This window comes from Peromyscus leucopus, chromosome 3 (assembly GCF_004664715.2).
Source record: "Peromyscus leucopus breed LL Stock chromosome 3, UCI_PerLeu_2.1, whole genome shotgun sequence".
Classification (NCBI taxonomy): Eukaryota; Metazoa; Chordata; class Mammalia; order Rodentia; family Cricetidae; genus Peromyscus; species Peromyscus leucopus.
The window spans coordinates 131,729,144-131,749,496 of NC_051065.1; the positions used below are offsets into that span (position 1 = coordinate 131,729,144).

Genomic DNA, 20,353 nt, shown 5'->3' on the forward strand with positions numbered 1-20,353 from the left:
TTATTATCTACCTATCTATCTATCATCTATCTATCTATATACGTGTGTGTATGTGCGCACGCACGCACATGCGCACGCATTGTTTATATGTGTGCCTGCTGAGGTCAGAAGAAGATTTCAAATCACTTAAAATCAGAATTACAGACAACTGTAAGATTCAATGTGGGTGCTGGGATTAGAACTCAGGCTCAGGGCCTATGCAAGATCATCAATAAGTCTTAGCCATTGAACTGTCTCTCTAGCCCCTCCCTCTCCTTCTGTGATGTTTTGAGATATGACCACATCATGTTAAAGCCAGTTCATTAGATATGCCTCAAATCTTTTTCCTGTCTTTTTGACATGAAGTTTTAACATTTTACACCACGTAGCACCCCAGAACCTTTCTTCTTACTTAATTACAGCTTCACCCAATTGTTCAAGGGCAGACACTTTTTCTAAAGGTTTGAACTAGCCAAGTCAGATGACAGTCCCTGTAACCCTAGCATTTAGGAAGCAGAGGCAGAGGATCAGAAGTTCAAGGTCCAAATAAGAAGAATAAGTAATGGGTGACAAGTTTACAATAATATACAAATTTTGTGTTTAGATGGCTTATGATCCTTATAATTTTCTGCAGTTTACACTGGAAAGAATGGTGCAAGCTAATAAAATGTCTGTGTTTCTCCACAGATGACCTGACCATAACTCCCACTGACACACGCTGGGTCGGTGCTTGGTGGGTCGGATTTTTGATCTGTGCGGGAGTGAATGTCCTGACCAGCATCCCCTTTTTCTTTTTTCCCAAAACACTCCCAAAGGAAGGACTAGAGGATAATGTGGATGTGACTAAAAGTGACAGAGAAGAGAAACACCGAGGAAAAGCCAAGGAGGAAAAACGTGGAATCACTAAAGGTAAAAGGAAAACTTTAAACCCTGTATTTGGTTTAGATGGGTCTGCAGTTTGTGGAGCATTTGTCATGCTGTGCTGAGTTAAGATAGTTTGTCACTAATGGTCCCTACTCAGATGTGTTAAACTCCTTCCAAAGTTACCACTTGGGAGCAATTGATGCAATTTGTAACCAGCTTATCTTTGATTAGACTTTATGAAAAGTTCAAGTTGATCTGAAAAATTAATAAGCAAATATAATTTTCCCATTTCGAAAAGCCTATTTTGGACAAAATATTAGTCTAAGTTAAAAAACATGAATAATCAGAAATTCAAGCTAAAGATAATGGGAGATAAATATTCGTACTAAGGTAACAGTGTATTTTGATAATAAAAATGTCTGTTTTAGCAATGAGCATCCTTGAAGTTAAGGTTGGAAGAGAAAACTTACGAGGTGATATAATCCTCTGTATTTGAAGGTGTGTGATATTTTCCAGGAGAACTGTTCCCTAAGAAATAGACTGTTGTGAAACAAGCAGGAATGTTATTAACCTAAGATGCAGAGTAGTAACGCTCCTGTAGAGACTAAGGTGGGAAGCTGAGTGTTCAAGACTGCCTGTTCTTAAACCTTGGCACTAACTTCACAGTTGTGTGTGCAGAGACCTTTGTATCATTATCAAGAGATATGCTTTCATGGTTTGGGCTCTGGAATTCATAAAGTATATACTTGGAGGATAGGAAGGGGTTATTTCTTCACCTGTCAAATGAGAGTAACAGTATATTATATTCTCGGGTTTCTGTGCTGTTCTTGTGTAGACTACTGTTGTCAGCATTTTAATGATGATGTTGCATTTCCTCCATCACTTATATTCTCCAACACTATTGTGCACTAAATAATCATACCTCTCCATTAAACACTATTGACTATTGCTCAGGTGCTAGACCAACTAACATCCAGTTCAGAGGCTTGAACTTTCTTAGAATCATGGTCATGTTAAAGTTTTCCCAAAAGAGCTAATAATTATTGTATGTGACTGTGTGATCTGCCATATAAATATATTGTTTTTTAATTTTAATTTTTTGTTTTCAATATATCTAACCATATTATCCCCTTCTTCCACTCCTCCCAGTTCCCACCAACTTCCCCTTTTTCACAGATCCACTCCTTCTCTGTCTCCCTTCAGAAAAACATAGGCCTCCCAGGGATATCCACTGAACATGGCATAATAAGATGCAATAAGACTAGGCACAAACACACCCATTAAGGCTACCTGAGATAAACCAGTAGGAGGAAACAAGTTCCAAGAGTAGGCTGCAAAAGAGTCAGAGACACCCCACTTCCACTGTTAGAAGTCCCCAAAAAACACCAAGCCAACAGCCATAACGTATATGTAGATGACCTAGTGTAGACCCATGCATGCTCTGTGATTGTTGCTTCAGATGCTGTGAGCCCTTACCAGCCATACTTAGTTGAAGTCTGTGGACTATGCTTTCCTGGTGTCTTTGATTCCTCTGGCTTCTACATTTCTTTCATTTCTGTGACTTCACCATGCTCCCAGGGGAGGGATCCAGTGGTGTAGCTGAAGTTTTCCTGGTCCTGCCTGGCTCCTGCAGCCCCAAACTCCTGCAGCTGCTCAGACCCAAATGAACACACAGAGGCTTATATTAGTTATAAACTGTGTGGTCTAATGGCTCAACCTTCTCACTATCCAGCTCTTACAACTTAAATTAACCCATTTCTATAAATCTATACTTTGCCACGTGGCTCATGGCTTACCAGTACTTTTACATCTTGTTTCTCAAGCTGGCAGCTGGGAGTGCATTCTCCGTTCTGCCTTTCTCCTTCCTCCTCTCTAGTTAGAATGTCCCACCTAACCTTATTCTGCCTCATCATTGGCCAAACAGCCTTATTTATCAACCAATCAGAGCAACACATATTCATAGCATACAGAACAACATCACCCATCACAATGGAGAATTCCTATTTGGGCTCTTTACCAATGTTTGGCTGTGGGTCTTTGTATTTGCTCCCAGGAACTGCTTGTGGAAGCCTCTTTGATGATGATTGGGCTAGACACAGATCTATGAGTATATAAGAATATTATTAGTAATCATTTTATTGTTTTTTTTTTTTATCATAGATCTTTGGGCTCTCCAGACTCCTGTTCCTGGTCATCCAGGATGTATTGATCATGGGCTCCCTCTAGTGATGAGGGTATCATATTAGACTATTCATTGGTTGGCAACTCCCACAGGTTCTACCGCTCCTGTGTCTCACCACATTTTATAGGTGGGATAGAGTATAGGTCAATATTTTTGTGCCCAGGTTGTTGTTCCAGTTCTTCTTCTAGAAGCCTTGCCTGTTTACAGAGGGTGGCTGGTTCATGCACCAAATCCTCCATTACTAGGAGTCCTCACTATAGTCATCTTCTTAGAATCCTGCAAGTTTCTAATGTACTAGGTTTCTATATTACCCAACCAACTGTCCTCCATTTCCAGGCATCTATTCCCATGCTGTCTCCCTCCATTAGTCCCTCTCACTGGATCACTCTTGTTCCCATTGCCACCTACTCCAGTCTGCTTGCAAAATCTATTATATTTTCCTTCACAAAAGATCCAGGAATCCCCCTTAGTGCCATCCTTGTTAATTAGCTTTCCTGGGTCTGTGGATTATAGCATGATTATAATTGACTCAACAACCAATATCCACTTATGAGTGAGTACATGCCATGTTTGTCTTTCTAGGTCTGGTTACCTACTCAGGATGATTTTTTTTTTCTAAATCTGTACGTTTTCCTGCAAATTTCTTGTTGTCATTAATTTAACAGCTGAGTAATACTCCATTGTATAAATGTACCACATCTTCTTTATCCATCCCTTAGTTGAGGGACATCTAGGTTGTTTCCACTTTCTGGTTATTATGAATAAAATGATGTTATAGACATAGTTGAGCAACTGTCTTTGTGGTAGAATGGTGTGTCTTTTGGGTATATGCTCAAGAGTGGTGTAGCTGGGTCTTGAGGTAGATAGATTTCCAGAACTGCCATATTGATTTCCATAGTGGCCGTAATGCACTCAGAGCAGCAATGGAGGAGTGTTCCCTTTGCACCACTTCTTGCCAGCATGAGCTGTCACTTGTGATATTGATCATAGCCATTCTGACAGGTGTGAGATGGAATCTCAGAGTCATTTTGATTTGCATTTCACTGATGGCTGATGATAAACATTTTTTTAAGTGTTGCTCAGCCACTTGAAATTCTTCTGTTAGAATTCTCTATTTAGGTCTGTACCTTTTTTTTTCTTTTCTTTTTGCTCTTTAATGGTCAGCAGCCCCTACCTCCACCCCATGCTGCCAACACACACAGAACTTTCCACAGCTATGACAAGAGAGTCAGGACATGCCTGTCACAACTTGAGGCCTTTACTGCTCACTGTCATGCTGCCCCCATCCTCCACAGAGGTGTCACTGAATTCGCTGGCATCACTGCCCAAGGCCTCCTGGTCCTGGTGTTCCCTGTCAACCCTGTGTCGATACCTCAGGTCTAGGACATTGTCCTCAGAGCCAGAATTCCTCCTGTCGTGCTGTCTCAGGGGCCCCTGAGCCTTCCGGCTTGGCCAGTGCCCACTGTCCTTCATAAGCAAGTGTGAGCTTCCAAACACAGGGCTGTGGCCAGGCGGGGTCTCCCTGAAGGCCGAGAAGGCTGGACCCTGCAGAGGCAGGCCCAGGCTGGGGCTGAAGAGGCCAGCCTGTTTGCTCCCCCAGGATACACTCTTCCCCGAAGTGGAAGAGCTGGGTGGAGAGGAAGGGCAGGCCCTTCCTGGGGCCTGAGGAGAGGCCAGATGGGCCCCCAGCCTCTGATGTGGCCCCCTTTTCTTTCTCAGCCCCGAAGACCTCTGTCCACAGTGTGCCTGGTCCGGGATTCAGTGCCCATGGGCTGGACAGCCTGCTCTGGTGTGCAAAGTCATTCCAGGGGAGGGTGAGGTCAGCCTGGGGTCCAGGATTGGGGGTCAGCAAGTTCTGGCTGCCATAGTTCAGGTGAAAGGTCCCCCTAGCACTTCCTGCCTCAGCACCCACTTTGGCACAACTGGACAGCTGACCGAAAACACTTTCTGCCATGGCAGTGTGCGCTCCCCCGGGGCTCTGGTCCTTGTGCACACCGGCACTTTTCCTGCTTGGTGGAGACACTTTGGCAGAATTGTTCCTGCTGGTGTTCTTGGGCAGTGCTGGCTCACTTCGGCCCAGGGCAGTGGGGAGGCGAGGGGCCTGCTCAGCACGAGGGGTGCCCTTCCCAGTCTGGCTTAAGAGGCCGGCTGCCTGGGTCCGAGCTCTCTCTGGGCCTCTCCTTCCTTCGGCCAGCTGAGGGGTTGCCCTGGCTTTCTGGCTCCGGGTGCACACTCCAGGCTGCAACCCTGGGGTTGGCTCTTTCCTGCAGGGCATCTCTGGCTTGGCAGGGCCCCCTTGAGGCTCTGAACTGCGTACAGACTCCTTGGCCTTTTCTGCCAAAAAACCGCCTGATCTCCAGCTCGATGCTGTCATCACTGTCCACTGAGCTGTCCTCAGACAGAGGGCTGGGGACAGAAGGAGGGCGACCACTGGCTCCTGCGTCCTTAGAGGCAGGAATCCCTTCTGGACTCTTCTTCCTGGGAAGCAAGGCCGGGGTTGCATCCTCCCCCGCTGTGCCACCCAGCCTCAACCTCTCTGCCACCCTGCTGAAGATGCTGACTGGGCCTCTTCCCAGGCCATCTTTGTTGTCCCCTCTGCACTTGGACAGACAACTCCGTAGGGCCTGCTGCCCGTGGTCCTTCCCGTCCCCAGGGAGGCTGCTCAGCCTCTCTCCGCACCGAGTCTCTGCGGTGCCGAATCTGACCTTCTTCCACGCAGCCCGGGGGTCTTGGCACCTCCTCTTGAACTTCTGCTTTGATCTTAACAGGTCCTTGATGGCCATGTCCAGGTCCTCATCGCTGTCCAGAGAACTGCTCTTATCCTCAGAGCTCTCTTTCTCACCCGCACTCTTTCCCTCGCCTGCTTTCCCGAGATCCCCGTGGCTTTGTGCATCACTGAGCGCAGCTGTCCTGGAAGGGACAGGCTGGTCCCTGGCCTCAGCATCTCCTCCTGGGGCCTCTGTGACTTTGCTCTGGCTGGGAGGGTCCCAACCATCATGGCCAGGCTGCCCCTTCCCCTGGATGTGGTCACTGTCTACCCTCCCTTATTTTCTTGGGCACTGTAGTGCTGCAGCCACCTCTCCACTTCCGTTTGCAGCCCTGGGGAAGATCCGGTGTTTTAGTAAGAGATGACTTGGGGATGCCGGTCTGGCCACCGGGGCCGGGTGGGGACAGTGGGCTCTGGGCAGGCTGCAGACTCCCTACTTGTGCCTTGAGGGCCAAAAATGTCCGGATCTCCTGCTCTATGCTGTCATCACTGTCAATGTTGCTGCTGTCACCTTCAGAGCGGGGAGGTACCGGTGGGGGACAGAAGAGTGGGTTCACGGATGGAGGCCTGTCACTGCCTTCCACCGGGGCTGGCAGGATGGTCTTGGAAATGTCCAGGATGGCTTCTGCGCACATCAGCTCGGTGGACGTGTCCGCGAGGCACGATGAAGCCTGGTGCACAGCTTCGCTCTTGGCAGCTGTGTGTCCTGGAGGTCCGGAGGCTCTCGAATCCTTTAGGAGCTTCGAGAGGGGGTCAGGGTGGAGTCCCCCCAGGGTGGTGTCCGTAACCTTTGGGGCTACTAGCTTTTTCTTGCTTGGGGGCCTCCTGTGGGCTTCAGGCAAGGCACTTGGCTGAGCACGGCCAGGGCTGTCCTCTTTGAGCTGGGTTGTCGGAGGTGGGTCCCCACTGGCCTCGTTCCTGGTTTTCTCCAGCTGGTACAGCTGGATGGCCTCCTCAATGCCATCGTCACTGCTGGAGTCAGATGCCTGGTGCACTGGGGCCAAGTTTCTGATGCGCTTGCTTCGCGGGGCAGGCATGCCCCTTTTCACCCCGCACCTGTTCTGGGGAGCCTCTGGTCTGTGGGTAGTCAGCTTTGTGCTCACCAGGGTCTCAGGCTCTGCAGTGACCTTCGGCGGGAAGTTTCTGGGCTGCACGCTCATCTTTGTTAACCTGGGAGGTTTGCGGAAGATGAACTCCTTACAGGTTCCTATCAGAGCTGCCCTGGATGTGGTCTCTCGGTTCCAAGTCTGGCAGGGCTTTCGTTTGGATCTGATTTTTTTATCCACAGACCCATCACACTTTGGGTTTTCATGCTGTCTTTTCTCATTAAGAAACTGTTCTATCTCAGCTTGGATGCTCTGTTCAAAGGAATCCTCGCTGCTCATGCTAGCTGGGGAGGTGGAGCCCGGGTCCTCACTGGCTCCCACAGGAACACTACCTGAGTCAGGAGTGAGTTGTGGGGGACACGGGATGGGTAGGGTGCAGCTGTGGGAAGGGTCTGGTACACAAGGGGCTGCTCGGGACACAGGCTCAGAAGCCCCACCCTTGGTCTTCAGGTACTCCTGGATGGCCTCCTCGATGTCCCGGTCCACGGAGTCATCGCTGTCAGAATCCAGCTCCAAGGGGCCCTGCTTCCCAGCTTCATCTTTCTCTAGGGGTTTACAGTCTGCAACAAGACCACAGGCAGGGAGCTCTGGCTGCTCTTTGCACACAGCAGGTTTGGGGGCCAGTCTGGTGTCCCGGCACTTTCTGCACGTTGTCCTCTCTGTGTGACTTGCTCATGGCTCATGCCCAGGGCAGCCTCGTCTCTCTGCAGTGTGCTGATGAGCATCTGTACCCTGGCGCTCACTGAGGCCCTGGAGGTGTCCTCTTTAGACTCGGAGAAGCAGTCAGGAAAGCAGAAGCTCCTGGGCTGGCCGAAGGCCTCCCATCTGGACTGGAGCGCCACCACTGGAGGGGCGTTCATGAGGAACATCCTAGCAAGCAAGCTGGGTGCTGGGAGGCAGGGCTTGTGGGTCAGCCCATGTCACATCCTGTTCACAGCTTATAATGATGGACCCAGAGCTGGGCTTCTCCGACAGTCTTAACGGTTGTTGGTCCAACTACCTGGTCTACGTCAATCTTGGGAGCTGTCATTCTGGAGAACCATGAACTGGGCCCGACCTGCACCCGCTGGCTCTCGAGGAACGCAGGGCGCAACAAGCGCCAGGCACGTGCGGGAGGCGCCTCCCGGGGGCCGCGACTCTCGCCCATGGCAGCGACTAGCCCCAGCCACGGACCCAATCTGGAGCCCGCCCGCCCGCCGCGGCCTGCACGGCGAACCCGGCCCAGCTGCCCTCCTTGCGCCCCGCATCCCTGGAGGCGCCCGCCCAGGAGCGCGGGTCTGGCGCCCGCGGGGACCCTAGGGCCGGCATGCCTTGGGAAGCGCAGGAGGGGAGGGCCCTGTACCTTTTTTTTTTTTAAAAAAAAAAACAAAACAAAACAAAACAGGATTATTAGTTTTCTCGATATCTAGTTTCTCAAGTTCTTTATATATTTTGTATATTAGCTTTCTGTCAGATGTGGAGTGATTTGAAATGTTTTCCCACTCAGTGGGATGTAATTTTGTCCTACTGATAATGTCTTTTTCTTTACATAAGCTCTTCAGTTTCATGGGGTCCCATTTATTAATTATTTATCTTAGTGCCTGTTTTACTGATGTTCTGTTCAGAGTTGTTTCTTATGCCCATATATTCAAGGCTATCTCCTACTTTCTCTTGTATCCGGTTCAGTTTGTTTGGTTTTATGTTGAGGTCTCTGATCCACTTGGACTTGATGTTCAGGATGATGAATATGGATCGCTTTGCATTCTTCTACATGCAGATATCCAGTTTGACTAGCACTGTTTGTTAAAGATGCTTTCTTCTTCCATTGTGTATTTCTGTCTTCTTTATGAAAAACCAGGTATTTATAGGTGTGCGGATTTATTTCTGGATCTTCAATTTTATTCCATTGATCAACATGTCAATGTGTTTAAGCATGGTTTTATGCCAATACCATGCAGTTTTATTACTTTAGCTCTGTAGTAAAGCCTGAAATCAGGGGTGGTGATCCCTCTAGAAGTTGTTTTATTGTTGTCTTCAATTACTTTATGTAGCCACTTGGTGATGTGAACTTTCTTATTAGCATTATTTTTATTGTGTTCCATAAGTTTGAGTATGTGTGCATTCATTTTCACTGATTCTAGGAATTCTTTAATTCCTTTCTTTATTTCTGCCTTGACACAGTCAGTAGTCATTCCTTAGGAAGTTGTGAAGTTTCCTTGAGTTTGTAGGCTTTCTATTGTCTCTGTTGTTGTTAAAATTCAGCTTTAATCCATGATGATTTGATAGGACACAGAGAGATATTTCAAGTTTCTTGTATCTGTAGTTTCTTTGTGACTGAGTATGTGGTCAATTTTGGAGAAACTTTCCTGAAGTACTGAGAAGAAGGTATATTTTTCCATTTTCTGTGAAATGTTCTATAAATATCTGTTAGGTCCATTTTATTTAGTATGTCTGTTAGCTTCAGTATTTCTGTTTAGTTTTTGTCTGGATGATCTGTTTGTTGGTGAGAATGGGGTATTGAGGTCTCCTACTATCAATGTGTGATACTAGCTTTAGTTACATTTCTTTTACAAATATGGGTACCTTGGAATTAGGGGCATATATGTTAAGAATTAAAACCTCATCTTGATTGATTATTCCTTTGGTGAATATGAAGTGTCCTTCCTCATGTCTCTTGATTAATTTTGGTTTGAACTCTATTTTGCCATGTGTTAGAATGGCTACAACAGCTTGTTTCTTAGATCCATTTGTTGAAAAATCTTTTTCCAGCACTTTACTCTCAGGTAATGTCTATATTTGATGTTGTGGTGTGTTTCTTGTATTCAGCAAAAGGATGGATCTTGTTTTCATTTCCATTCTTGCTGGGAGCCACAGGATTGAGCAGTAGGGATTCAACCATCATTGATAAAAGTGAACCTATCACAACCAAGGGTTTTGATGGAAGACTAAGCCAAGATACAAGAGGTGTTGGAATTATTGCCTTTTGAATGAATTGGCTTTTTCTTTATGTAGATTTTCTTGCTGCAGAAGCTATAGCTTTTCCCATCTGTTACAAAATTGGGATTTATTCCCATGGTTTAGAAGTGTTCCGCTCATTTATTGGGCACAATTTCCCCTATGTATTGATGTATTTAGATGAACTCCCACAGTTATGAGTAAGAGCAATCATACAGTAAAAACATGTTTCCACAACCAGGTCATTGTTCCTTTCTCCAATATAAGTGTAGAGATGTGCCCTCCTGCAACGAACTTCATTGGCAGGCATTTGATTAGTTTCCAAGCAAAAGTATCTTATTTGAGATATTCTCAGACACCCAAGGACATAGAATTTCAACAAGCCTTTAGATAGATAGAGAACAAATGTGCCCTGTTTTCACCCCACTAGTAGATAGAAAAATGCTGCCCTGAGCTAACCTTGCACTAACAAATTCTTAACTCAATGCACTTGCTTTCACCTCAGTTTATTAATTAGCTCATTATCTAACCACACTTAGGAATGGATTCCCCTTTTCCTTCTTAGACTTCCCTATTGAGTTAAGGTCTTTCTCCCTCATTTGTCCCTTTGAGAGTTCACTGAGAATTTGCTAGTCACTCTCTCTTTGAGTCACAAAGAAAGCCTGACTGTCATTGCCTGATGTAAACTCTTATTGGCCTTTTATGACCCTGAAAGGCTGGTCCTTAAATGCCTTTGTTAAATTATGTTTTTCTAAATCTCCAATCCTAAAATCCATATTCCTCCAAACCAAAACATGGTCTATTGCATCACAGCAATACTCCCATCCCTGGTACCAACTTGTGTTAGTTATGGTTGTGGTGATAATGTATTCCCCAAAATACTGCACACCATAATAAACTTATCTGGGGTCAGAGAACAGAACAGCCCTAATATTAAACATAGAGGTTAGGCAGCACACACCTTTAATCCTAGCATTCCAGAGGCAGAGATCTGTCTGGATCTCTGTGAGTTCAAAGTCACACTGGAAACAGACAGGCGTGATGACTCACACCTTTAATCCCAGGGAGTGATTCCAGAAAGCAGAAAGGTATTTAAGGCTTGAAGACCAGGAACTAGAGCTGTTTAAGTTTTTAGTCTTTTGAGCAGTACAGTTCAGCTGAGAGTCATCCAGTCTGAGGAAACAGGATCAGTGAGGAATTGGCAAGGTGAGGAGGCTATGGCTTGTTCTGCTTCTCTGATCTTCCAGCATTCATCCCAATACCTAGCCCTGGAGTTGTTTTTATTAATAAAGACCTTTTAAGATTCATGCTACATATGGTTTCTATTGCTGAAAAGAGAAACCATTACCATAGCAACTCTTAGAAAGGAAAACATTTAATTGGGGCTCGCTTACAGTTCAGAGGCTTAAAACATATTGTTATGGTGAGTGGCATGCAATCAGACATGGAACTGGAAAGAAGCTGAGAATTCTATATCTTGATCTGCAGGCTGTAGAAGCAGTCTGTGTCACACTCAGTGTAGCTTGAACATTGGATACCTCAAAGCCTACCTCCACAGTGTCATACTTCCTCCAATAAGATCACACCTACTCCAATGAAGCCACACCTCCCTATGTGCCACTACCTATGGGGGGCATTTTATTTCAAATCACCAAAACAGGAAAAGGAAAGTGACTATTAAGTGTGAATTTTAGTCAAACTATTTTCAGTGAGATCCAATCCATTTAGTAAAGACAGGCTATAAAACTGACCTTCAGCTTTTTAAACAGGGAGGAGTTCTGGTTATATCAGTTGGAGCTTTATTTACACCAAGTGAGTCAGCATTTCTTACAGTGAGACCCTTGTGTTGAGATGTTTAAAAATATCAGTAGGTGCTTCCAATGAATGTTCTATTGTGAAGTGCTGCAGGGATGCCGTGGTTGGTTGAGACTCAGCAAGATTCCTGAGACTTCCTAAGTAAGCTTTTAGCTTATCTGTTCTTGTACAAAGGAGTTCAGTGTCTGAACTCAACTTCATCAGAGAGTCCCTTACAGATTCCAGAGAACAGACTAGTCACTCTTTAGTGAATACAGGATATTAATAGAAAGAAAAGAGAAAAACAAATGAATTTGTACAGCCACAGACAGGATTCCATCTCTTTACAATTTTGCTTGATGGCACAATTGGGTTGAATCTTATATGGGCAGTTGTATCACTAACCTGTAGAAGTGACTTAAAGAATGATACTCAAAGAGGTAAAATGTATCTATCAAATGCATTTGAGCTACCCCACAGAATCTGTGAGAAGATTTTAGAACACTGGACACAAGATGCAAGGCCAGGTTAGCTTGATGATCTTGGTACTTTTGTTTCAGATTTCTTGCCATTCATGAAGAGCTTCTTCTGCAATTCGATTTACATGCTTTTCATCCTCCTAAGTGTGCTCCACCTCAACGCAATCGTCATTATTGTTACCTTCATGCCTAAATACCTGGAACAGCAGTTTGGAAAATCAACCGCAGAGATAGTCTTTCTCATAGGTATGAAGTCTCATTATTTCTTCAATAGCACTTCCCCTCCCACAAGAACGTGACAAACAGAATCCCAAGGATAAGAGAAACAGTAAGATAATGTAAATAGTAAACTACAACAGAATTGAAATCTGCTGGGCTATTCTTATAAATTTACTTTCTGTAGTCTCCAGGGAAACCAAGAAAGGACAGGGAAAGGAAGAGGCCAGAAATATCCTCTCTATTCTCCAATCAGAATGAAAATTGTCATCATTATGGAAATATTGGGGGATGCTCATATCAGTCAATTTTGAAGAAGAAATTTGTTAATTCAAAGAGGAATACAGAGTTAACTCACTGGGTTTCTGTATCTTACTTCCAGATTTTACTTGAGTACTTCAATTCTTGCCTTACTTATTACTTCTAATTCACCTGCTTGATTCTCTGGTGGTCTGAGGATTCTGTGCAGCCACACTTGGCTTTTCTTATTAGTACATTAAATCCAGGTATCCTACCCAAATTTTGACTTTTTTTTCTGGGTTCATTTTACTCTTGTGCCGGGAGCCATCTCTGGCGGTGGATAGTTCCTGTACAGGATGTAAGGAGTTGGTGGGAGAAGGAAGTGAGCCAGGCCATGGTGGTTGGGAGAATCTTGCAGCCTAACTGACTAGCAGCGAGAGTGTTTCTTTATTTATACAGAATTTAGTTAGAAGGGATAAATTCATCATGTTCCAAGCAGATCATATCATTTTTGTTTTTGGCCATGTGTTTCACTTCCTTTTGCTCATCTTTTAATCATCATTAATAAACTATGACAGAACAGAGTTATCATTTCCAATTACCTTCTCTCAAGATTTGACATCATCAATAAACAGAGTTATCATTCCTACTCATCAATCCCACAACCCAATTCCTGAGAATCTAGAGCCACATGACAGCCTGTGCTCAGGCTGGCTGCCTTGGCCACTTCAAGGACACTAGACCAAAACAAAATCTTCAACCACCCTGGGCATCCTGCCATGTCCCAAGCAATGTATTATCTACTCTCAGTGGTCAGAGTGCCCAGGAAAAACCCTCAGGCTAAAGCTGCAGTTATACAGTCAATGTTCACATTTATATCCTTATAGAATTTGTCTATATGTCTAATCCTGACATTCTGTTGTTCCTGGTCATATCACACTACAGTGGCTCTGCACGAGCCAACCTCCAAGGGATGGAGACCCCAAAACCTCACACTTTCATCATTCTTCCATTCCATACCTTGCTCATCAACATGTCTCTATGTAGGGCAGAGTTGCATGCCACGTAATTGTCTGAGCTCACAGTGGGAAGAGCCCTGCAATCTCAACTGTGGAAAGTTCCTCTAGCCCAGTGAATCTTGTTGACCTTTTCAAATCTGCCTTGTTTTGAATATCTTGTTCCTGTGCAAGTAGAGGGACAGATGTCTCAAGAATGTCTCATAGCCTCATGAAGAGTCCTGTAGCTACTCCATGTGTCACAACCTCCAAGGTGCAAAGAAGACCCCCAAGTAGACAAGGATATCTCCCCCAAAGTGAGGGGAGGCAGAGATAGTATGTTCAGGACTCTCCTGGATAAGCTCAGAAGCAGCATTCCTGGGAGAAGGTGTAAATGATCCACAAGGAATTTTACATCAATCCAAGATCCTCAAAGTGAACAAACACCAGAATTGCCCAAGTATGCAACAGGTGGAGATGAGAACCAAAGGTGACATGGCAGCCATAATGTGGCTCAGCCCTGCTGGATCCCCGTCAAGCAGCTGTGCTGGCTCTACGACCCCTGCCATTCCATTCAGACATGGCTGTGCCACTCTTGATAACTGGTGATCATAGGCTACCACCATCCACATTATCTGAAGTAATAAGGTTCTCTGAAAGTCCAAATTCCAGTCTCTACCCTTAGATGTATAAAATCAAATGCAATGGTATGGAGTTCAAAGGATGGATAGATTATTCCAAGCCTGGTGCTGGTGTATGAATGCACCCTAGCCAAGATTTTCTCTTCCTTTTTCTTTTATTTTCTTTGATTTTTGCTGAGGAAGGAGACTCAGAGAGGAAGAATGCTGTGTAGATGTAATCAACTGTCTTATTAAATTAAGAAACGGAGCCGGGCGGTGGTATCGAACGCCCTTAATCCCAGCACTTGGGAGGCAGAGGCAGGCGGATCTCAGTGAGTTTAAGGCCAGCCTGGTCTCCAAAGTGAGTTCCAGGAAAGGCGCAAAGCTACACAGAGAAACCCTGTCTCGGAAAACAAAAAAAATAAGAAACACAGAACCAATGTAAAAGAGAAAGCCAAGAGGTCAGAGCTCAGAGCTAAAATCTTACCTCCTATGGTGCTCCTACCTCCCTGAAAGAGAGCTACGTCCTGTGTGTCTGTCTTTAAATAGTCTTTCTGTTCTGCCTTCTCATTGGTTGTAAACCCAAACACATTACTGCCTCGTCACTGCCTGTAAGTACAGCCCTCCAGGTCTTAAAGGCATATGTCTCCAATGCTGGCTGTATCCCTGAACACACAGAGATCTACCTAGCTCTTCTACCAAGTGCTGGGATTAAAGGCATGTGCCACCACCACCACACTCTTGCTATGGCTCTAATAGCTCTGACCCCTGGGCAACTTTATTTATTAACATACAATGAAAATAACATTTCAGTATAAATAAAATACCACCATATTGCTGGGCAGTATAAACAATGCACAAAATGTTCTACACTTGATAAGCATGGACTCAGCAACTACTTTCAACATCACCTGGAGCTGAGTCAAATTTCCACTAAACAGAGGGATAAAATACATGAAAAATAGAAAGTCATAGATATGTGCATGCATGAATTTATGTATGTGTGTATACACATATATGTGATGCTTATCAGGTGTTTATAACCTCCTGCAAATGATTAAATGAATGCTAATACTTTTTAAAGTGATGTTATAGAACATTTGAAAACCTCTTTATAATCAATAATAATATTTGAATGAATAGGGCTTAGGATCACTGTATATTAGAGATAATTTCATAAGTAAGATATTTGAGACAAATTGATAACATTTATTTTTCTGCTGTCTTTTAAAAATACTTTTTCACTTGCATTTATAGGTCTTTATACCTTACCTCCAATATTTGTTGGATATGTAATTGGTGGCCTGATTATGAAGAAGTTCAAGACTTCTATGAAGAAAGCAGCATATATAGCTTTCTGCCTATCCCTGACTGAGTACCTTCTATCTTTCTTTTACTTCTTAATGACCTGTGATAATTTTCCAGTTGCTGGTTTAACTACCTCTTATGATGGGTATGTTGTTTCCTAATGAAGATCATAATATTTTTAGAATGCTAGTCCATTTTCTTCAAGGATTCTGTATGGCCAGATCATTTTACTATAACTTAATGGTAGTGATCCATGGCTATCTTGTATTTTTCTCCCATCCATGCATCTTATATAAGTTATAAGTTTATTAAAGAGGTCAGGGGGTGACCAGTGAGTAACTTTATGATTTCACATGCATATGGGTAGTCGTCATGGTAAAATCCTAGTCTACTTTAAAGTGTAATAAAGGAAATAATCTAGAGCTGTGCAGCCAAATCATCCATGTATTTTATATTCCCATAAACAGATATCATTTGAATACACAATACAGGCCAGCGAGCCTTCAGAGGTTTCTACAATAGGCACAATTTTAGCATAATAGAATCAAATACATGGTGGGTGTGTCAGCAAATGAATATATTTATATATGTCCTTGGTATAGTTATATCTCATGTATTCTGTAGACTTAGATTTTGCATTTTAAGGAATGTCTGGTCATATTTTGCATAGCATGGGAAATTTAAAACTTTGCTTAGGGGACAATTATACAACCAACCAATCAGTTAAAATGAAATAAAGCATAACTTGCAGGTTCCTTTCAAAGGGCTGGGGAGATGACTCAGTGCTAAAGTGCTTGTTGAGCAGTCAGGAAGACCTGAGTTCAGATCTCCAGAACCCACCTACAGCTTGACCTGCTAGAGTATCTAGGGTTTTTTTTTTATTTAAAAAAAATTCTTTCCTTTTACATACTATCCTCTGATCCCTGTTCCCCTTGCTTCATTTCTCCAGCTCTTTCCACCTCCCCTCATCTCACCCCAATCCCTCCTCAAGGCAGTAAGGCCTCCCTTGGGTAGTCAACACAGGCTTGCATACCGAGTTGTGGCTGGACCTACCCCCTCCACACACACACATACACATCAAAGCTGAGTAAGGCATTGCACCATAGGGAATGGACTCTAAAAAGCCAGTTTGTGTACCCGGGGTAAGTCCTGGTCCCATTGTCAGAGAATGCACAAACACATCAAGCCACTCAGCTGTCTCCCACCCCCTGTACTCAGATTGGTGTCTACCCCTATTGTCATCATAGAACCTAGATCCAGTGACTGATGGAAGCAGATGCAGAGACCCACAGCCAAGAACTTGGCCAAGATCCTGGAGTTCAGTTGAAGACAGGGAGGAAGGATTATAGGAGAGAGGGGGATCAGGATCATGGTGGGAAAAACCACAGAGATAGATGACCCAAGCTAGTGAGAGCTCATCAGCTCTGGACTGACAGCTGGGGAACCTGAAGGGGACCACAATAGTTCCTCTGAATGCAGGTAGAGTGTCTGTAATCCCAGCACTCCTCATGTGAGCTGAGAGGCACAGGCAGGAAAACCTGAAAGGTCATGGGCCTGCTAGTATGACACTTGCAGCAGTGAACATTTGGGGACTCTGTTTCCAACAAGGTGGAAGATTATCTTCTGACCTCAACATGCATGCTGTCATTATACATGTGTACTTACACACTCACTTACATAAACACACTCAGACACACACACACACAGAGAAAGATTAAAAGAAAAATTCCTTTCAAAATCCTTGTGAATTGTACGATTTGAATAATTTCAAATATAAAATCATAAATAACTATATATATAATTATTGATTTGGATCTCTTTTTAAGAAAGTAATGTTCTGTTCACGTTGTAGATGTGAAAATAGAAATGGGGAAAAGTGAGTTTACATAAAATTCCTTCCACAATGCCAAAGTAGAGTTGTATGTACTGACTCCATCTCCAGTCCTGCTGACTTTACACTGTTTGAGTGACAGGATGTGAATTGAGACTCTAGACTCCCACATTATTCTCTTAAATCCCATTCTAAGTGCTGAGTTCTCTGTACCTCTGGTTATGCAAACCACTCTGTTTTCTGGGCTAAATGAAGCATCTATCTTAGCAATGGAAATGCAGATTATATTCCTGGCCCTCTTTCATTATTTCCCATCATGGAGATCAATGAGAGATTACCATCTTTATTTTTAGTTCAAACATCACAGTATTTTTCTATGTGGTAGGCACTGAATGTTTGTTTCTGAAGTAATTGAAAAAGCAGTTGTGTGACCACCAGAGCAGATAACTTGTGTCGCCAAAACATAGTGCAGAGACCACACATTGATATTTGGAGGATTTCTGAAATGTTTCTCTCTCTGTCTCAGTCTCTCTGTGTCTCTCTTTCTCTCTCTTTGTGTATGTGTGTACATGCTGAGATGAAGAGAAGGAAATAAAGGAAATAAAGTGGTGCTTTGGTAGCTTTTAAGTGTCCCTAACATTATTTACAATCATTTCAGAATCCAGCAGCCTTTGTACGTGGAGAATATGGTCCTTGATGACTGCAACACAAGATGTAACTGCTTAACTAGAACGTGGGACCCAGTGTGTGGAGAGAATGGCCTGGCATATATGTCAGCCTGCCTTGCAGGCTGTGAGAAGTCTGTTGGAACAGGAATCAACATGGTAAACACCCTTTCAGTGATCTGGGCTGAATTTCCTGTGCCATGCTAATATGTGCTATGATCTAAGCCTACATCTGCTAAAAAGCAAAAATTAGTCCATGCTTAAAATAGATTAATATATTTTTATGAATAACTAAATTTCCTTTATATATTTATACCTGACCTTACAATTCCTAGATATTATGTAAAGTCTTGATAGAGTCTGAGAATTATTTTGTAATTTCAAAGCAGTTGAGATCATTATTCAAATGTTTGGAGTTAAAATACTCTGGATAGGATGTGATGCTAGCTTAGCTGTTAAGAGCACTTGCTGGTCTTTCAGAGGACCTGTTTGCTTCCCAGCACCCACTTGGAGCATTGACCAACTCCAGCTCCTGGCAATCTGACACTCTCTTTTGCCTTCCTCAGACACCCACGTGCTCCTGCTTGTATACACACAGACAGAGAAACATACACATAAATAAACGTTAAAATTAAAACTTAAAAATGCTCTGAACTTAATCTGCCCCTTTTGTGATAGGGTTTCACGAATCCCAGGCTGACCTCAAACTAGCTGTACAGTTGAGGCAGGCAGAAAACTTATCTTTTGTTATCATGAACGTCTTTTATTTATTTATTTATTTATTTATTTATTTATTTATTTATTGTAGTTGTGTGTGTGTATGTATTCAGGTGCTTGTGCACATCTAAGTCAGAAGACAACCTCGGCTGTTGACTCTCAGGTCCCACCTACTTTGTGCTTCTGAGATGGGATCTCATGGCCTGGAATTTGCCTATCCTGTTAGCCACCTGGCCAATGATCCCCAGGGAGTCCCTGCTCCCATCTTCAGAGCACCAGTGTTGCGCGCACATCCTCCACACGTGCATCTTTCTCATGTGTGCTGGGACCTGGACTCCAGTCCTCATGCTGGTGCAGGACTCTATCTACTGTGCCATCCCCTCGTGATGGCTTAGCAGGAAAGAGTTAAGCATTTTCCTTGTCTTAAACTTGTCATAATACTTACAGATGTGGTTGGTAATCAATGTGAAATATAAATTTTGTTCTTATTCAGACTAAGAAACGTAACAACTCAAACAAGATTTGACTTTATTGTTAAAATAAACGCTTTTTCTTGGGGACCTGACTATTAGTAAGCACCCAGCTATTCCATCAGCATTCTGCAACACATGCTGTGTTAGTACTTAGTACTCGGGTCAAAACAAAACAGTATTTATTAGCTCAGTGATAGCGCAAGGCCCTGGGTTTGATCCTCAGCTCAAAAAAAAAAAAAGTAAAAATAAAAAGCATATGAAACAGTCTTAAAAAAATTATTCGCAGGCTGAAATGCTGGCTTCGTGAGTAAAGGTTTTGCCACCAGCCTTGCCATTGTAACATCATCCTAGAGACCTACAAGGTAGAGGAGTAGAACGAAGTCCCATAACTTATCCCCTGACTTCTCCATGTGTGCCATGATACACATGTGTTCACACATAGACAGGCATACACACACACACACACACACAGAAACACACACACAAGTAAACACACCTGCAGGAAAAACCAAACAAACAAGAAAATAAATATAAATGTAAAATAAAATAAAGTATGCTTTCAGGATAATTGATTATTATTTTTTTTTGCAAACTTACCCCATGTATTTAAAAAAATGTACCAGTATTTTAAATCTACCCCTTTATATTTTATGATAGAATTCAAAGATACCAAAACCAAAGAGGGGGAGGTAATGAGGAAAACTAACCTCTGTTTTACTCTGTATTTAATATTTAATGAACTTTGTGCTCCACTTGGTCCTCATTCATTCTGGATGAGTGCTCTTCCTCTTAGTCATAACATGGGCCATTTTGTTTTAACTGGCCTTGTTGAAAATATTGAAGGTTTATGCCCAATGTTTTTCTTCCTTAAATGGGACTTTGCTTTCTTTGACAGGTGTTTCAAAACTGCAGCTGCATTGGGTCTTCAGGAAACTCATCTGCAGTCCTTGGGCTGTGTAAAAAAGGCCCTGACTGCACTATCAGGCTGCAGTACTTTTTCATATTGGTACTAATTACCAGTCTCATCTACTCCCTAGCAGTCGTTCCTGGGTATATGGTTTTACTGAGGTAATCAATAAGTCTTTCATTTATCTTTCTCTCTTTCCTTCTCAGTAGTATGTGCATATGTGAGTAAATAGTGTGTGTGTGTGTGTGTGTGTGTGTGTGTGTGTGGTGTGTGTGT

The 20,353-nt window shown here is 43.6% G+C and overlaps 1 protein-coding gene and 1 pseudogene across 1 annotated transcript in view; one reads left to right on the forward strand and one right to left on the reverse strand.

Moving 5' to 3' along the window:
* Window positions 1–20,353, forward strand: part of LOC114700296 (solute carrier organic anion transporter family member 1A5-like) — a 58,248-nt gene that overhangs the window by 29,818 nt on the left and 8,077 nt on the right. The window contains exons 7-11 of the mRNA XM_028879883.2: window positions 667–888; window positions 12,187–12,351; window positions 15,434–15,629; window positions 17,974–18,139; window positions 20,066–20,238. Of these exons, the coding sequence (XP_028735716.1) occupies window positions 667–888; window positions 12,187–12,351; window positions 15,434–15,629; window positions 17,974–18,139; window positions 20,066–20,238 (922 nt within the window). The remainder of the gene's footprint in view (window positions 1–666; window positions 889–12,186; window positions 12,352–15,433; window positions 15,630–17,973; window positions 18,140–20,065; window positions 20,239–20,353) is intronic.
* On the reverse strand, window positions 4,172–8,000 carry LOC114700294 (annotated as a pseudogene).